At 43.8% G+C, this 20,052-nt stretch overlaps 1 protein-coding gene across 4 annotated transcripts in view; it reads left to right on the top strand.

Annotated features, from left to right (window-relative positions):
- The window catches only part of LOC147707961 (amine sulfotransferase-like), a 571,190-nt gene that overhangs the window by 112,691 nt on the left and 438,447 nt on the right, over positions 1–20,052 (top strand). For all 4 annotated transcript variants that reach the window (XR_015296627.1, XM_086926768.1, XM_086926770.1 and 1 more), the window contains exon 3: positions 19,023–19,231. Coding sequence is in view for 3 of the 4 variants with exons in the window: in XM_086926768.1 (XP_086782894.1) it covers positions 19,023–19,231 (209 nt within the window). In the remaining variant the exon portion in view is untranslated. The remainder of the gene's footprint in view (positions 1–19,022; positions 19,232–20,052) is intronic.

Here is a 20,052-nt window from a genome sequence, read left to right as displayed (position 1 = left end):
ACCGGGATACCTTCGCGTTGACTAGGCCATGTATTCTGGGTTTTTCGCAATGGATTCCCAGGAGGTGGACCTGGAGGATTATCACTCGCACTTTGACTTTGACGGTCGAGTCAATCGAAATGATCTTTTCCTGTTACCTGGTGAAAGTCTGACGCCGCCCGGGTCACTGTCTCTGCAGCGCTCTGGTAAAGGCTGTCTTTCTGTCGCTCATGTAAAGTGAGACGCAAAGGAAACCAGCCACATACATATGCACCACTACATCCTTTACCACGAAGCCTATTTACCTAAAATAAGTAGTAGTACTCGTAGCTGGATGTAAGGCATCCCACACCAATGAGCTGTAAACACGAGTGCCCAAAAAGAGAATAACCAGCAGCTTTGTGTTGGCCCGAGGCTTCCTTTAACCGGTCTTTCTCATCCGGGTTGATTCCCATGTGACCTCGGCAAATCGCGGTCACTTCCACTATGCCCCATGGGAATTGTAGTTCCTGGGTCCCAGAACAGGATGCAGACCGCATTGCTGTGTAGTGCTGCTGCCGGGCTGTCCACGGAATCAGACACCCCGCTTTGGGAGCACCACTTTGACAGTCAAGACCAAGAAACACCATAGCGGGCGTGCAGAGGTGAAGCCCCATTGCCCACAGGTATGTCCACCGACTGGCCGGGAATTGTACGGGGGCCAATGGAATGTGTAACATTGTGAAGCAAAAAATAGAAATGAGTGCGCCCGCCACGCAGACCAAGCGTGGTGTACGGCTGCAAAACAAAACAGTTTAATTAAAAAATGAATTGTCGAGCTCCGTCTTCCTGAGCGATTTCATAAAGTACTACTGCCTAATTGACGCGGCATGCGCGGGGGGCAGGGGGGGTTGTGTGTGTGTGCCTGCGTGTTTGTGTGTGCATGCGTGAGTGTGGCTGGTGTGTGTGTGTGTGTGTGTGTGCATGCAGGAGTGTGGCTGTCTCCAGCAAGCTGCCAGCAGAGAGGGCTGCGGCGGCGTGTGTATGCGTGCGTGTCTGTGTGTGTGCAGGGGGGTGGGGGGCGGCAGCGTGTGTATGTGTGCGCGTGCCTGTGTGTGTGTGTGCGTGCATGCAGAGGGGTGGGGGCTGGCTGTGTCTGTGCCGTTAATGCATGCGAGGGAAGCGAGTTAGTCTGCGCAAGCGCGGCTCAGAAGCGCGCTCCCGCGGTCAAAACTGAGACTGCAAAAGCGCGCGTCTGAGTCGTGTCTTCATTCCTAAATACGGGTGACAATAGGTCTGAAGCAGACACAATCAATGCTTACGCATTGAATGTAGGTCTGCTCGACCTAAAAACGCTCTGAATATTACAATACAGTACACATATAATGTGTAAAATACGCTAGAATGAGTAAATATAATATAGTGCCACTAAGAAAGCAGCAAATCAGGTCCTCTATCAAACCTATAAGAAATACTACATACAAATAAGTTAAATAAAAAACTGGTCAGAGATACTCAGAAAAAATATGTTCAAAATCATGGTTACATGTTAATCAGAGTGGGGTGCACATTAAGAACAGTAGTTTATATTACATATATGAGAAACATTATATATGCCAAATTTCTAGGGAGGCAAAGTATTGATGTGGGGTACAAGTCACTCACAGTCTTTGGGCAATCCAGCACGGTACCACTCCCTTATCAGGGTCCCAATTTATCAGAGGGGGGGGGCTAGCCCTGCCTCCTCCTGGCGATGACGGACAAGGACAGGCCCGCCCTTGGCCCGGGCTTATCCCGCACCCGACTCGCGCTGCGTGAGCCCTGCCCGAGATTTAGAGGGCCTCCGGCGCTGGCGGTGACGCGCCTCCTGTACTCCTCGCGTTGCAGCCTGGGGGTTGTTGTCTCGCTCCCCCAAGCTGTTCCTCCGGTAATTCTCGGGCTCCCGGATTTACTGGCAGACGGGCAAACAGGGTAAACAGTTCAGGGCTCATGCGATGCGTGAGCCTTGCCAGAGATTTAAAGGGCCACCGGCGCTGGCGGTGACGCGCATCCTGTACTCCTCGCGTTGCAGCCTGGCAGACAGGCAAACAGGGCAAACAGTTCAGGGCTCTAAAGCAAAGAGAGAGAGAGAGAGAGAGAGAGAGAGGTTCACAAAAGAAAGACAGGACACTCAAAGCTAAAAGGTTTAAGATTGAGCCCTGAAAGTTTCTCCTTCTCCTCTTCTTCCTGCACTTCCTTTGAAAATTGTTTCCTATTGTTGTACTCATCTGCCTCAAGTTTTACCTACCTCATTTAGAGATATGGAAATCATGCATTTCTTCCAGCAAGCCTCAGCAGGCTCATCCTATAGAAACACCTAACCTGTCAGACCATCAGCCAAAGGACTGACCATTCACAGTCCACCCTATTTTGGGCATCTCAACCATCAGTGGATTTTTCTGTACAGAACTACATGGAAGGCATCCTCCTACTACATCAAGGACTTTGGTTTTTAGTTTAAATAAACAAACGCCCTTAGAGAAACAAAACAGTTTGCCAAGGAGAGCCAAAAACAAAGCACAAACTCTGCAGACTGTACTGCCTTCACTACAGCTGCTGCGCCCTGCTTGCCTATTTAGGAGCAGTTGATAGACAACTTCCAAGGCCTTGGGCTAGAAAAAGGTCATCATGATAGCATCAGTTTCTCACACTAACAACATTTCAGTGCAGACTGTATTCAGGAGGAATCGCTGGTTCATCCTGATGAAATATATGGTTGAAGAATTGGGTATTTTTAGGTGGATTCACAAGTCGGTAGCAATGAGCTGAAGTGGAGTTTTACCACTGGAATGCTCGCTGGATGTAGAGGAATGAAAATTGTGCAAGAGATGCAGGAAGTTCAGGATGTTTGGAGAAAGGACCCTTGTTGAGGCACTCTCCAGCACATAATTAGTAACATGTCAAAGTTTCAATTTACTTGAATTGTGAATTCGAAGATAACTGAAAAATGAATTTGACAGTTGTATAATAGAGTAGGTCATGGTTATGGGATTTTGTATGAATGCTGAGCCTGCTCATTTGATTTCTGTTCTATTATTTTTCATTCCATTTAGGGCCTGATTACCAGTTTGGCAGTCCATGGGACCGCCATACTCGCGTTTGAAATGTGGTGGGGTTCGCAGACCACTTCACCAGCAGTCCAACCGCCGTATTATAGCTACTGCGGTTGGACCTCCAGAGAACCGTCGCAACCACCAGTATTCCACAATTCCTGTCAGTGGTGCACCAATATGAGGTCACAATATGCTTGGTGGTGCCGCTGCGGCACCGCCAAGCATATTATGAGTTTCCTTACTGCGGGTGGTGGAGAGGAATCTTAGGGGGCACTAAAGGGCCCCCTATCTTTCTGCACCCCAGTTTTAGCAATTTACAGTCCATGCCGTGCTGTGGCTGTCCCACGGTGCTGCCTTTCTAAGGCTCTCCTATTTGCTGTGGACCAGCTGCCTCAGGATTGCCACCCAGATTGCAATTTGTAATCCAGAGGCCGGTCAGCGGTGGTGTTTGGCGGTATGTGAGTGGGGCAGTGGCATGTTGCTCTGCTCTCAGACCGCCAAACGCATTATCAGGCCCTTAGTCAACATATGAATGTCACATTTTGCCCTTTGAGGACACAATAGATTAATTTGACCTAAACATATTCATGGGTATGTTGATGCATCAGTACAATTAACATTAAACAGGGTCAGTTCACAGGACACTGAGTATCCAGTGCTCAAATACAAGTTCAATAAAAAATAAATGCACACAACTAGGTTCCTCCAATTCTCAAATATGCAGATTTATTAAAATGTTAAAATTGTCCTTACAGAAAGCAAAAGTTAATATGATTAGGGAATTAGCATTCATCTAACCAAAATCATAAATTCTATGTAGAAAGGGACCATAAGTTACTAACATTGTCTGCATACAATAAACAGCAGTACTCTCTGTTCTGAATAGAGATAGCAGAATTTAATAATAATGTGGGAAGGCATAACCACCATCTTTTCTGTGGTATTCCCCCAGATTCTTGGCTTTTTTAGCTGAACCCATTTTTGTTGGCCAAAAGGTGCTGCATACTTTACCCCTGCTATCTAGTGGAAAACTGCTCGTGCTCTTCTTGCTAAATATGGTAAAATTGGCATTTACCTAATTGGCAAATTGAATTAACTTATAAATCCCTAGTATATGGCACTGCATGCACTCTGGGCCTGTAAATTAGATTCTACGAGTAGAATGAAGCAAGCAATATGCCACTTGCTAAAGCAGCATTGTAAAACATGCCACCAGGCCTTACCTTGCAACCTGTGTGTGCAGTTTTAAACAACCATTTCAACCTGGCAAAATAAACATTTTGCGAAGCATAAACATTTCCTTATAAAAACCTATAAGCCACCTGTACAGTATACCTGGAATGCCCATAGGACAGGGTGCATGGTATTTAAATGGTAGGACATGTGTACTTCAGTTTTACATGTCCTGGTAGGGAAAAGTCTACAAAGCTGTTTTTCACTGTGGCGAGTCTGGCTCTCCCAAAGCCAAAGAAAAGCACTGGGTTACAGAATATCATCGTATAATAGATAACTTCATTTTAGGAATAGCTGGAACAATGATTCAATGACTCAGATCAATACTGATTTAAAATCCAATATAATGGTAAAGTCTGATTCTAAATTACTGTGTTCAGTGTCACCTGACTGTTAATGGCTCTGCTGTGGAGAGATGTGGATTGCTCCTAGACAATGCGCAACCTGCTTTGTTGTGGAGAGATTGTTTTCCCCATGATATGACAGTCCTCTGAGCTGTGCATAACAACTCAATTACACTTTCAAAAGTGCCTACTCTGTCACAAGCAGAAGTAGCTCACACCTTGGCCTTCCCCCTGCATTTTTCTGCTAGCTAGCCACACATCAATCCCAGTGGGGTAGGGGCTGCCATAGAACCGGTTTTGAGTGACCACAAGGGAGTCTTTGTCCATTATATCCACACCTCTGGGTGGAGACAGGACCTCTGACCAGGGTAAGAATAGTTCTGCCATGCTAGATTGAAGTAGTGAAGGGCACAGTATAATAGCTTACAATATAACACCCAGGAAGTGTAGCAAAAGTGGTTAGGGTCACCCCTGGAAACTTTTTCCCATTGGGTAGGGATTAGCCACAGGCACAGGCATAGGCATAGGGCATAAAAGTGACACCCCCAGTACCCTCCCGAGAGCACTTCTGGACTAGCGAAGAATCAAATGAGGGACTGTCCTGCTGTCTGAAGATCCTGAAGGAAGACTGAACCTGTATGTCTTGACCCCAGCACTACGGAAATGACTCTAAGGGGGCATTTGCTGGCCTCCTCTGTGACGGACATACAAAGCTTCCAGAGGCCTATCCTGCAACTGCCCAGGTGACCAGTTTCAATTAGACCTGCTCTAAACCCTGCTGTTGGCTTCTGTATAATGAGACCTGACCTTCAAGTCATGTTCTTGAGGTCCCAGAAGTATTGGCCTGTGTCAGGTGTACTCCGCCCATCTAAACCTCATACCTGGGCCTTATAAAACTTCACAATTCTTTTTGCCTAGGTAACTGGCAGAAGACAAACCTTCCAAGTCAATCCAATGAAGGTGCATTGCAGCTTGGCCAAAGATTCAGGATGCTCCTGCTCAGAGCTTTTCTGCAGCAGCAAATCCCCTTCAGTGAGATGTCACAGAGTAGGTCTCCAGCCTTGTGTAACCCTGTTTGACTGCATATTGCTACCTTAGCCTGCTGGAGGAATCCAAGCTCAACAAAAGTGAATATGGGACTGATTTAGAGTTTTGTGGACTAAGGGCCCGATGTAGGTAAATCCCATTTACCGATTTTGAAATACCGAATTTTACCGATTCGGTATTTCAAAATCGGTAAATGGGATGTAGGTCCCAACATCTGGATTCTTTTCCGAATCCTTAAAATTCGGTATTTACCGATTCGGTAAATACCGAATCGGTATTTGCTATTGAATCCTATGGGCCTTTGAAGCCCATAGGATTCAATTCAAATACCGAATCGGTATTCAACGATTCGGTAAATACCGATTTTGTCAAGGGTGCAGGGGGTGTCACTTTGACACCCTCTAGCACCCCCAAAACGGGCATGTGTGCAATGTGGCACACAGACATGCCCTAAGGGCACGTCTGTCTGTCACATGGCACATGTGTACATGCACAGATGTGCATGTACACAGGAATCGGTATTTTACCATGGATTTGTATTCCATGGTAAAATACCGATTCTGTAAGCCATTTGCCAATGTAAAATTGGCTACCCACATAGCATAATCGGTAATTTTACCGAATCGGTAAATATTACCGAATCGGTAATAATTATACCGATTCGTTAAATATTACCGAATCGGTAAATTTACCGATTCGGTAATATTAACGATTCGGTAAAATTACCGAATATGTGCACCTACATCTCCCTAGCCCTTTACCGATCGGAAACGGCCGAAAATCGGTATTTTCGGCCGTTTCCGATCGGTAAAGGGCTACCTACATCTGGCCCTAAGTTACTCCATCACACAAATGATGGATAACCTGTCAGCCGAATTGCAAATCCATTATATCCCATGGTACTTGCAATACAGTGTATGGGATATCCTTCGATATTGTGACGGAGTGACGCATTCACCAAACTGTTAATTGAGCCCTAAGTGTGAAGGTAGAAATATTTATTGGGTGAAGAAGCCAAAGATATCCGGTAAGAGGGGGAACTTTCTCTGATTTTTTTCACAAAAATCAACAGCTTAACCAGACTTTGTACAGTAGCTATCCGATCATGTGGAATCCTCATCGGCCACAGCCTGCTGTTGTGCCCCCACTGAGTATTTTTGACTTCCATTCCAGAGACTAAGTCAGACGGTAAAACTTTTAACTGGGCCAAATTGAGTCCCTGTATCTGACCCACGCTCCATTGTGGTCGGCCTTAACTTTGGCTTTGACCTGACCTAGCACGACCAGATAGCCATAGGTATTGCTCAATGCTTCTTGGTGCTACCTGGAATGTTAACCTTTAGGAATTCATAACTCTCTTTCTATTTATTGGATGTTTGTTGTTTTGCTATCATTTTATGTATTAAACTTTACTCTATTTTAAATTGGCTTTTGATTTTTCTTGTGTTGTGTTTTTACTTTATTAATGTTTGAGTACTGCATACGTATGTTACACATTGTCTCTAAGTTAGGCCTGACTGCTTGTGTGCCAAGCTACAAGATGGTTAAGTATAGGTTAATTTAGTGTTTTTTTTGTAGTTCTCTCTTACAAGAATTGTCATTCTTATCTGAGGTGAGTTCTATTCCCTCAGCCAATACTCCAGTTTTTACACTCATAGGCGCTGCTTATGATGTCTGTTGGAATGCCTCCGACTGCTAGTCGGAAGCTTTCTGACTGGCACAGAAGGTTTGGGCTCCGACCACTGAGTTACGATGTCAGCGGTTGGAGCGTAAACCAGCCAGTCATTCCATTGAGGTTCCAACTGGCTCTCGGACTCATCCGACTGGTTGAAACCACACCGTAATCCCCTGTGGACAGTGGATTCCGATGTCAGTTTATGGCAGCCTTTCTGTGCTGGCCTTTGCGACATGGACTGGCTGTCGGAAAGCAACTTTGGGGACCCTGCTTCCACGGCCTTTGGTTAGTGGTCAAGGGGGCACTTATGGTACCCCCCTGTAAACCCCTGCGCTGTGTGGCCAGCACCAGGGAGTGCCTGCTACAGGGTGAAAGGTTTTACACACACATTTCTTTATGGGAGCCTGTATTATGTCCGGTTGTATTACGGCCAGTTCATGGCTATAACACAAGCTAAGCAAACACAAGAAGATGGTGGCCGGAGTGCTGAAACTTTTCAAATACTCACCCCAAGTCACAGATCTGGGGTGATCTTTACCTACCTTTGCCACCCCAGTTCAGACACAGCTATATGCAAATCAGTCTGAACCCTGTGCCTCATGGGAACAGTCCAGCCTGAGCTGCCAATCCATGTCTTTCTTGAAACGGAAAGAAGCATCCTGGGACAGGTTTCAGGTTAACAGCCCTCATGAGCCAGGCTAGCTTGAATCCAGTGGCAAAGTGAGCAAGGGACCCACGTCTGGGCATAACCTGCCAACTTAGGGCAAACAAAGCAAACACAATGAGATGATGGACGGAGTGCTGAAACTTTTCAAACACTCACCCCCAGTCACAGATCTGGGTTGAATCCATCATCATTCTTTAGCTCACTTTGCCCCCCCCAGTTCAGACACAGCTATATGCAAATCAGTTCGGGCTGGGCTGTTCCCATGAGGCACAGGGTCAAGACAGATTTGCATATAGCTGGGTCTGAACTGAGGTGGCGAAGTGAGCTAAAGAATTATGATGGATTCAACCAAGATCTGTGAATGGAGGTGAGTGTCTGAAAAGTTTCAGCACTCCGGTCATCATCTCCTTATGTTTGCTTTCTAACACAAGCTCCCATACAGAAATGGGAGTATGCGACTGGACAGTGTTCGGTCGCATCGTTATCAGGCAATTACCGATATCGTAATTAGCCCTATAGTGTTCGCAGATCCTTTATCAAGTTGTAGACAAAGATATTACACAGTTTCATGACATGTTATTATAGAGTCTGATGGTATTAAAATGTTACTTTCACCGCAAACCAATCAAACTATTACATTTTAGACAACCCTCTTGCAAATGATTTTCATTGGACAGAAATATGAGACATTCAACTTAGCACCATGGACGGCACTGCACATTCATAGCAATGATAATAGCAACAAAGGATTAGCACATATAAGGCCAGGTTTAATATAGGTTTTGCACCCCACTGCACAACGCATGGCAAAGCAGGCTGGCGCAAAACATACAATGAGATTCATCAAGCCACTCAAAGACATTATGCGTGGCCCGGCGTGTCTTGGTCAATACAGTGTAACACAAGACAGAGCAATATTTACTGACATATGGTGCATTCCTACTCTCTCTCTGCACTGGCGCACTAATGGCTACCAAGTGCCAAAGCAGGCACTACTGCGCCATGGTGCAAGGGTACCTGTGTTAAAGGCAGGATTGTTTCTGTGCAGGAAGGGGCCCTTTTCTGCACAAAAACAATCATCAGAAACACTTCCCTCTGACTGGAGAATGCAGCACACATAAAAAGAGGAAACAACAAAGACAAATAAACATAACCCTTGTTGTTACACTACACCTGGATACATTCTTAAGTTTACTAGTCTTAGTAAATCTGGGAATACACATAAAAATGAGTGGATGCATGGGGACAAACATGCTCCACCCATAAAAAGCCTTCTCAATGCAGAGTAAAGCAAGGTGCCTTGCACTACTCCAGATTTACTAAGCCACGCAGAGCCATGCAAGGTGGCTGTGCATGGCTATCTAAATTTGACTTAAGGGCTTGCATCACCTAGCTTCACCATACCCCTTGATAAATCTGGGCCCAAGACTGCAACTGAATTTCAGTGATTTTCCTAAAAGGAAATTAAAAGAAATGCTTGTGAACTGCATTTAAACATGCACTTTCAGCCCTGCTTATCTGTTTATACTAAACAAAACAAACTGTTACTAAGCACAGAACACTTGCACTTTATGCTTACCGTATATAATATGGAGACTAGCACTCTTGTACCCACAGTACCTACTACTGATTGTTCATGAAGGTTGTGGCAGTAAAATAACTAATTATATCTATGTGAGCTGCTGCTTCATCCCAACATGTTTAATAGCAATATTTGGTTATTTTCTAAGGTTCTACTGGAGTTGTGTGTGAGATTTTTGATTTAGTATACTTTTAACGTTTCATTACAATTAAATACGTTTCAAACTGTGAAATGTATTGTTTAATTGTTTACTAAATTCAGGGCTTTATTTGGAATTGGACATACAGGATACTCTGGCAAAATATAGCAGATATCCCTTTCTGCCATATTACAATTGCCACAGGCTATTATGGACTTCTAAATGAGTGACCATCACTCACTGTGCCTCCCCTGCCGTGTTTGTGCCCACCCACAGGCTAGGTGGTCGGCCAACGCTGAGACGAGGATCTGCGTGGAAAACCGCGGTGGAGCCTGGAGACTCTGGAAAGGCCATTGAGGGTAGAACACCCGAATTGATGCTACGGCATGTGGTACTTCCTCGATCCTGCTCTCTCTGCTTGCCGAGAGCCCACTGCTGTTACTGCCTCTGCCCCTGTGCCCAGCTCACTTGGGGAGCCAGTTGAGTCTTGGGCAGGCTGCCAGTTGTTTTCAAAGTTTAGGACTTTGTACTGCAGGGGGTACCATTGCGAGTATTTTTCTCCTTGTTCCCCCAGGGTCCCTGAGGGCTCCCCACTATAAAAGATTAACTGCATGGAGAAAAACCTCAGGAGAGCTGAAGTGTGCTTTCCCCTAAGCATTTAGAGCTTATTGCAAATAAAGTAGTTCACTGGCTAAGGGACAAATCCTGGTGGCCCACTGATTTTTCTAAGGAGATAATAATGGTCAGAAGAACTCCCTGGATTGGGCCTGTGAAGAAGGAAGTGCCTACGGATAGTATTATCAGTTTTAAGTTACCAAAAATGGTTGAATCATTATTAAAGTATTTTTACTCCCAGCAACACTGTTTAGCGTCCTCCCAGGTTCTGCCAGTGGGATATTTCTTTAGGCTAGAGGCTCTTCCATCCATATTCATAAAAGTAAGCACACCATATTTTGGGGTGGAGTCTCAAACTTTTAATGTAGAAGTCCAAAATTATTTTGAAGCTCTTGCATTCCTGGAGGACTTGGACTGACTACACCCCATTCTGGAGGGGGTTGTTCAGAATGATTCATATATTAATATGGAGGGGACCTTGGAGACACGCCATTTTATTGATTTAATGGACTTCAGGCCCAATTTAATGAACCCTTGTGGAGAATGGCAAGGGCTTAGGAATCCCTCAAGGAATATTACAGGTCAAAAGAACAAGTTGAATAATCTTGAACGAATATCAATAACCGACTCTGATATAGTCTTATCACATATGGAATCTACTACTTTCAACCCTCCTTCTCTGAAACTTGACATAAAAGTCATTAAAGGGTCCATGCGCCCATCTCTGGATACAGCTGTCCCTCAGGCAACATTGGGGAGAACCCCTCAAAAAGTAGTACTAAGGTTAAAAATCATCCCGTTTTCCATGCCCCATAAACTCTTAGCTGGAACACTGCAGCTATTTATTCTAATCTGTCTATCAAAGATTGGGTCAATTTTATAAAGGGCTTTGAAATAATTTGTTTACAGGAGACTTGGGCAACTAAGGGCTTTTATGTGGATGTCTGTCAATCCTTTTGTACCCAGTCAAGTCCATCCCCAGCTGGAAAGACGAAGGACGGGCTAGCCATTCTAATCTTGGTTAATTTTTCTTGTCCTAAGGTAAAGCTTTTGTTTCCGACACCTTGACTCCAAATACTGATATTGGCTGGTTTACTTCCAGCAGATTTAATCATTATTGATTTTTATTACAATCTGTTTAACCATCCTTCATTAAATGTGGTACACATGCTGACCAATTATGTTGCAAAACTGAAAGCACCTGTTGTTTGTTATGGGTGGGCAATTTTAACTGTATCCTGCGCCTTTTCGGGAGTCTCTGGTCTGTGGCCTGGATGACCAGTTCAACCAGTAAAAGACGAATTTCAAGCACACAGTTTATGGGGATACCTTGAATAATATGGGTCAGATTCACAGAACTGACTTACTACAAAATCCTAAACTTACTACCATTTTGGTATTCACAAAAGATATTCACAGAAGGCACTTACTCATTTTGGTATTCACAGAATGCACTTACTCATTTTGGTATTCACAGAATGCACTTACTCATACTAACTTTATGTCCACACTCGGGCCGGAGTTTCTGGCCCAGTGGTGGATATTCCGTCACGGAGGCGTATATTCCGACTCGGATGTGGAGATTCCGGCCCTGAGGTAGAGATTCCAGCCCGGAGGTGGAGATTCGGGCCTGATGGTGGAGATTCTGACCGGTGGTGGAGATTCCGGCTGGTGGCGGAGATTCCAATCTCCACCTCCGGACCAAAATCTCCACCTCTGGGCCGGAATCTCCACCTCCGGGCCAGAATCTCCACCACCGGGCCGAAATCTCCAGCCCGAGTGCGGACATAAAGTTAGTATGAGTAAATCCATTCTGTGAATACCAAAATGAGTAAGTACCTTCTGTGAAATGGTAGACAATTTAGGATTTTGTAGTAAGTTAATTCTGTGAATAGGGCCTATAGATTTTCATTAATGATCTTCTTTTTGAAACCAGTGTTGCCTAGTTCTTTCGAACTCTTACCCAACTTTTATAGGGGGTGGAGCACAAGCATTATTGACTTTATGATAATTTCAAACGCTTATAGCCTCTTGATTTTAGACAATTTGTTTGAGTGACCATAGCCTTTTTATTCTTACTTTCAATTGTTAGCAGCCAGGTGTGGGTAAGAACCTAGTGCCAGTCCCTATTGCTTTCTCTGCAGATAGCGGTATCTGCATTAGGTTTGAAGCTGTTAACCTGGCCCAGTTATTGATGTCTGTAATGGCTCAAAGTTTGGTACAAATAAATGATCAGGTGTTTATCCACTGTTATATCCTCTATTCTGATAATAGACAGTTTTGCTAAGGCATCCATATAGTTTCCTCAGCACTAACTTCAAGAAGTAAGTCCTGTGCCACCCCAATCAAAAATGGTTTAATTCAGCTAGTTCTTCGGCACACAAGTCATTGAAGTTGGCCCTAAAATCTCACCCAAAAAGTCAGTAGAATATTAAATATGCATGATTTTTTAACAAAGCTAAACTCAGGGATATGAAACTCGAACTTAGAGAATTAGCCTGGGCCGACCACCTGAAAGCAGGGGAGTCAAAGGATCCCAAAGTTTTTTGGGAGGTAGTTAATCGACCCTTGTTTAGTATGAGCACCCCGTCTAAGATTGACTGCTTAATTACAGCTGAAGCTAAGGTCGCTCATTTTTCTCAGGTTTTCAATTTCAGGAATGAGGCCCATATAGATCAAGGTCGCTGGGAAATGACAAGGAGTGATAGGGGGAGGGGGTCTGACTTTAGCCTCACCATCGGGCCCAAGGATGTAGCTCTAGCCATCAGGAAGAGCAAAGGGTAAAGAGGAAGGCCTGAATTAGTGTTTCAATGGATATTTTTAAGGAAATGTAGACCTCTGAGCATCCCTGCTCACAAATGTTGTGTGTGCTGCAATAACTGTACCTCTTATTCCACATAGAAAGAAGCATTCATTTTACCCATTCATTTTACCCATTTGCAAGAAAGGGGACAGAAACAATCCTGTTTGCTATCGCCCAATATCTCTGTTGGACTAAACCATAAAGATTTTAGGCAGGGTTCTCCTGGCCAGATTGGAAGAGTGGAACAATATCAATTGATGGACAGAATGTTGTACAATGTGAAACATTCACCCTAGTACACATATCTGGGCCTAAATCCATCATTGTTTTGCCCCCCATGGCAATTCAGTTTAAACCCAGCCTTTGCAATTCAGTCTTGACCCTGATTCACATAGGAACGGTCCAGGCCAAGTCGTTCCTGGACCTGGACTGTGGAATATCTTAGAGAGTTTAGGGATCAAAACCATTAGTTATGTTCAAACATTATTTACACTGTGATACCTCTGTAAGGATTGGCTATTCTCCTTCTAGAGACAGCACATCCTCCATAAATTTCAGTCAGGGAGTCCGACAAGAGTGTATTTTAACTCCATTCTTATTTTTAATGTATATTAGAACATTGGAATGTAGGGAGCTCCATTGAAGACAATGGAGTGCTCCCTGCTTCTACGGGCCGGTAAAGGCCCGCAGAGCAACATTCCAATGTCTAACAAAGGCTTCTCGAAGCTCGAGGGGATTTATATCCCCTCGAGCTTCGAGAAGCCTTTGTTTAATTTGTTAGAACATTCTGCCCTCTAGTGGCAGAATGTTCTAATAGCCTTATAGCCCTTCGTAGCAGGGCTATACCGGCAATTAAAGTCCCGCTGTCTCGTTAAAGTCCCTCGCCTTCGGCTCTGGCCTTTAACGATTCAGCGGGCCTTTAATAGCCGGCTATAAGGCTATATAAATGGACTCGAGGGGCACCTTCTTTAAAAGAGGGCAGACATACCGAGGGTGGGAAACTGTTTCATCCTCACCCTCCTCTATACCAACGACACAGTACTCATAACTAGGACTGCAAATGGTTCGCAGCAGCTGTTGGATGGTTTTTAGGACTTCAAGACCTCTTTAGATGTATACGTTAATCGATCAAAGTCTTTTGTTTTAGTCTGTGGGCATAAAAGTACCAAACTACAAAATCATCATATAGTGGGATCAACAGCCCTTATATGGCCCAGCTTTAACTATTAAGGTGCCCCTTGTGACTCCAAGCTTAAATGGAGCCCTTGGTTGTCGTTAAGAGCACTCCAACTTTCAATAGCAATTGAAGGAAACTTTCGTTTTGCATCAAAATTGGGGCATAGGCCAGTAAAGGTGATGCTTGCTTTGTATCAATCTAAATACATCTCAGTTGCCTCTTATGGGGCAGGTGTGTGGGGGTATTGCAATAGCAACAATTTTCAGAAATGACAAAACAGCTTTCTGAGTAGATTACTTTCAGGTCCCTCAAGCACTGCCATCTTTTTTGTCATTCTAAGGTTGGTTTGACCAATTTAGAAAACCTTTAAGGGTTGTCCCTCTTTTATTATATGTAAAATTGTGGCAATCACATGCTCTGGGTCTCACTAAATGTATTATCGTGGATTGCACGGCCCTTGACAAGGTGGCTTGCATTTTGTGGCTAGCCTACATTAAGAGAAGCCTGGGGGTTCCAGAGCTGTGTACCATTCCTGAACAATATGTCCAAGGGTGACAGTTCGGATAGGGACTCTATTTTATGCCCAATGCAAGAACATACGTTGAACTAACACTCTTTGGATGACCTCTCAGGAAAGATATCTCACTCTATTCCCTCGATATGAGCTAAAGCTCTACTTAAAGTGTATAGAGAACCCGCAATTCAGAACTAGGTTACAATTGTGCTCTGTACATACTTTTTCTTGCTCCGTAAGAAGGTACCTGGTTTGATAATCTTCCTAAGTGCCCCTGCGACAATCGCTCAGTTAACTCCACCATTCATCGTATGCTTTTTTGTTCCCTTATTAAAACGGTACGATCTTGCAGGTACATGCATCAATGTATGCTTTTGCGATTCCTTAATTGCGATTATTAAGGAATCGCAATTAAGGAATTGCAAAATCCTATGCATATAGGAATCTCTATAAATTTAGCGATTTCCAAACATTCCTTAATTGCGACTCGCTAATTGCGGGTCGCAATTTAGGAATGCCTTCCCATTCATTCCTATGGGCCTACAAGCCCATAGGAATGAATGGGAGATTGCATGCGCAATTTGCGAGTACCTATGCGCATGCAATTTCAAGGGTGCAAGGGTGTCAAAAGGACACCCTGTTGCACCCCTGAAATTGATTTGTGCACACATGTTGCGCACACACATGCCCCAAGGACATGTGTGTGTAACCTACAACTTAGAAAAATGCCCTTTAGTGCATTTTTCAACTTTATTGCAAATTACCATCAAGTACAAATTGATGGTAATTTGCGCCCCCTATTAGCAAAATCGCAATTTGCGATTCCATCATGCATTGCATTTAAGGAATCAAACTTTGCAATTCCTTAAACGCAATTGTAATTTAAGAAATCTTAATAATTTGTGATTTCTTGAATTGTGAGAGGCTGACAGGTTGATGCGTCGCAGAAGCTCTTTTTGCGGGCGCAAACGGGTGATTTTTTGCGAATCACGCCTTTTGCACTCGCAAAAATGGTTGACGCATGTACCTGTTGGTTTTTAGTACCAGTTTTGCAGCTTATGAATTTTAGATCGTATAAATTGGCTTCCAGTATCTACAACAGTTAGATTCGGTAGAAATGTGTCAAGCGGTTTTTAATTTTATTAGAGTTGCTCTTAATTATTTATTTATTTATTATTTATTATTGAAATTTTTAGAGCGCGAACAAAGGCCCTTGGGCGTCTCGGCGCTGTTGTGTCTGCAGAATTCAACCAAGGAGGGGAAGAGAGGGTCTACTGATTAAAAAGCCAAGTCTTGAGTTGTTTACGAAATGACCAGAGTGAGTGGCTTGATTTAATCGAAGGAGGCAGAGTATTCCAAAGTCTGGGGGCTGAGACAAGAAATCTTCTGTCTCCCCATGAGACAGATTTGCTGCGTGGGACCACCAAATCATTCAGACTGGAGGAGCGTAAGGTTCTGGGCGGACAATAGGGGGTCAGATTTTGAGTGAAAAAAGCAGGTCCCATGTTATGCATGGCCTTAAACACTATGCATAAAACTTTGAATTTTATTCTATTCCTTATGGGTAGCCAATGTAGTTCTTTGATGGTTGCAGAAACAGAATGAAATTTGGGGATTCTGCCCAGGAGCCTAGCTGCTGAATTCTGGATTAATTGCATTTTGTTCAAGACTCCTTCTTGAGCATTCAAGAACAGGGCATTGCAATAATCCAGGGTCGACAATACCAAAGAGGTGACCAATGTTTTGCCGGCAGAATCTGGGAGAAAAGGAAGGATTTTCTTAATTAATCTCAGTTTGTAGAAGGCAGCAGAAGTGATCTGGTTAGCATGAGGGAGAAAAGTAAGACGGTCATCAAAAATGACTCCGAGGTTCCTCACCTTGCTAACGGGCTTAGGGGGAAGGCCCGATGACGCGGGCCACCAACAAGAGGACCATTCAGGTGTCAGATGACCGAAAATGACTACTTCGGTCTTGTCGGAATTTAATTTTAGGCAATTGGAAGCCATCCAGTTTCCAATTGCCACCATGCCTTGATTGAGGTCAGCTGCTTTTTTGTGTCCATCGTTCTTAATGGCAAGAACCAACTGTGTGTCGTCGGCATAGGAGGTCAGGCTCATCCCGTGGGCACGAATGGTATTGGCCAGGTCCGACACATAAATGTTAAAGAGTGTCAGACTAAGGGATGAGCCTTGAGGAACTCCACATGGCAGCGACAGAGTGGGGGAATGGAACGATCCCAGTGTAACCATCTGTGTTCTATTGGCCAGAAAGGACACCAACAGTTTCTTGCCGTTATGTTGGACATCAATGTTTTCGACACGGCCGATCAAGGTGACATGATCGACCGTGTCGAAAGCAGCCGACAAGTCAAGCAGTATTAGAACTGCAGTCCCCCCAGCATCCCGGATAGATCTTATATCATCCGCAGCTTTGATCAGAGCCGTCTCCGTCCCATGATATTGGCGAAAACCAAACTGGGAGTCGTCGAGGAGGTGGTGTTCCTCTATAAAGGCCGACAGTTGTAGGTTCATGGCCTTTTCGGCTATTTTTGCCAGGATTGGAAGATTGGCAATTGGTCGGTAGCTCTTTAAGTCGTCCATGTCAAGATGAGGTTTTTTTAGCAGGGGTTTGATGAGGGTTTGTTTTAGAGTGGTCGGGTAAATACCTGAGGTAAACATAGAATTGCAAATGGAAGTGATGACAGGCAGCACCACTTCAATTACAGGAAGTAAAACTTTAAAAGGACATGGATCCAGAGCTGAACCTGATTTTATGGTGGATATAAGATCCTCTACCTGAGAGCTGGAAATGTCTTTGAAGTGAGAAAGAGTAGGTCCAGTCCGAGGGGTAGTCGATGAATTAGAGGGGGAGTTGGTGTTATTTGCAAAGGCAGCATAGATGTCGTTGACTTTGCTATAAAAGAATTTGGCTAAGGAGTCGCATAGCGACTGAGAGGGTGGGGGGGTTAGATTTGGAGAGCAGCCGGCTAACTGTTTGGTAGTTTCATACAGTGCCTTACTGGAGTTTTTTGCAAGTTCAATTTTGTCGCTAAAGTATTTTTTCTTAGCCTCGAGAATCATAGATTTGTAACTGACCAACGTTTCTTTATACTTAATTTTAGCCTCGGCGGAGTAGTCTTTCCGCCAGTGCCTTTCTTTGTTCCTGCACTACTGTTTTTGAATTCTTAGCTCCTCTGAGTACCAGGGGGCCGATGGAGCGGATCTGTTCCGGGATCGTTGTTTCAGAGGGGCTAGAGAAATAGCTGCGGAACCTACCCACTCATTGAATTGTATGGTGGCAGTGTTGGGATCATCTGAGAGAGAGGGGGTGGAAGTGGACAGAAGAGATTTTAGTCTGGTGGCATCACTATCACTCCAAACCGGGAAAGACTGCTGTGGAGAATGGGAGTGTGATTTAGGGGAGGCGGAATCATGAATCGCCAGCGATGCCAGGATGACATAATGATCTGACCATGTTATGGGGAGGATTTGGTCAACATGTAGCTCTGATAAGTTAGTGAAGATGCCATCTTAGTATTAGGATATTCTCAAATGGACTTGTGCCTGTCTTAAAAGTACACAAAGTTCTCTGTAACGCAGTCATTTTAATGAACAGCATACGTGGTGTTTTCAATAAGTAGTTTTTAATCTAAAATTAGTCTCGAACCATCGGTTTATTGTGCTTTTTTAAATTTGGAGTCATTTATTTTTATGTAATGATGTACTTTTATGGCAATATCTTCCTGAATAATCTTTTGGCCGACTGACTGACTTGTAGTACGGTGGACGGGATATATGACATGTTTTTAATTTTTTGTAGTATGAAATTTTTATGATTTAATCTGTTGGTGATTGCACAGTTTTTTAAGAATATAAGGGGAATCTAGTATAATTACACGGTTTTAAGAAAGGGAGAGATGATTATTTCAGAAAGAAGCCAATTACTCAGCAGCACAATGAAGTATGGGGCTGCTGCCTCAAACTTCCTAACCATAAGAGATGCTTAAAACAAAGGGTTGAAATTTCGCGGTGGCAAACTACTGTGATTTTCACCCATACTTCACAGTCCCAAATAGGGTATGCAATGAAAAAATATAAACTTTTGAATTGTCCTATATTTTTGCACTGGAAAAATTACCGAGCAGCGACCTGACCATGAACATTTTGATTTCTTTAGGAACCGTTTGGATGCAGCAAATTTTAACTCTAATTTATAATGAAGGTTACCGGAATGGAACAGAAACTATTCAAACGGTTGACAAAGCCCCATGGATTGAATACAACTTTAGGAATGTAGATCATATCAATCGTCCATCACCACGTATCATCACTACCCACTTGCCTTATGATCTGGTTCCAAAAGGATTAAGGCAAAAAAAAGGAAAGGTAGGGTACGACGTCATTCCAAAAAAATGCTTGTGATGGGGTCTGTGTTCATCTCTGTTAACTGCTACCCTTACTACTACTACTACTACTACTACTACTACTACTAAGACGTTGCAAAAAGTGAATAAAATATTCTTATATTTTTCAAGATAAACATCTATGGCCATGTATCTGGTAGGTGGCCTTTGTGTATTCATCTGAACTCTCCTATGAAAGAGGATAGATAGACAGATATGCCAGATTCAGAAAGGGACTTCCAACTAATAAAGTAATGATTGTAGAGTCTCCACACTTGTGGTGGACTCTCCGCACTTGGGCCAGAGTCTCCATACGGCACACTGCAGAGTGTGTGCTGCACGGAGAATCCGCCGAGTGTGGTGAGCACGGAGACTCTACCCTAGGTGCAAAGACTCCGCAATCGTAACTTTATGACTCACAAGTCCCTTTATGAATCCAATAGACAGACAGACAGACAGACAGACAGACAGACAGACAAACAGACAGACAGACTGACTGACTGACTGACTGACTGACTGACTCACTGAAAAATCAAAGATCAATTCACGTCATTAGGAATGTTATAATGTCATTGATCATGTCATGAGTGATGTAATATGCGAGGGAACAAGCAGTGCATGGCAAGGGCATTCATTATAGTAACTCTAAGGCATGAGTTATAGCTACTTGAGATAACTGGTGAACTTCAGTTTTTTTTGTCAGTTTAAAACATTATGGGCAGATTTATCATACTTTAATGCAATTCAGCAATATATCTTGCTGCGCTGCATGGAAGGGAGAGGGCGGGAATCTGCCATAGTTAT

Source organism: Lissotriton vulgaris, chromosome 6 (genome assembly GCF_964263255.1).
Source record: "Lissotriton vulgaris chromosome 6, aLisVul1.2, whole genome shotgun sequence".
Taxonomy (NCBI): Eukaryota; Metazoa; Chordata; class Amphibia; order Caudata; family Salamandridae; genus Lissotriton; species Lissotriton vulgaris.
The sequence above is the reverse complement of the archived record's forward strand: the minus strand, read 5'-3'. Positions and strand labels throughout refer to the sequence as shown.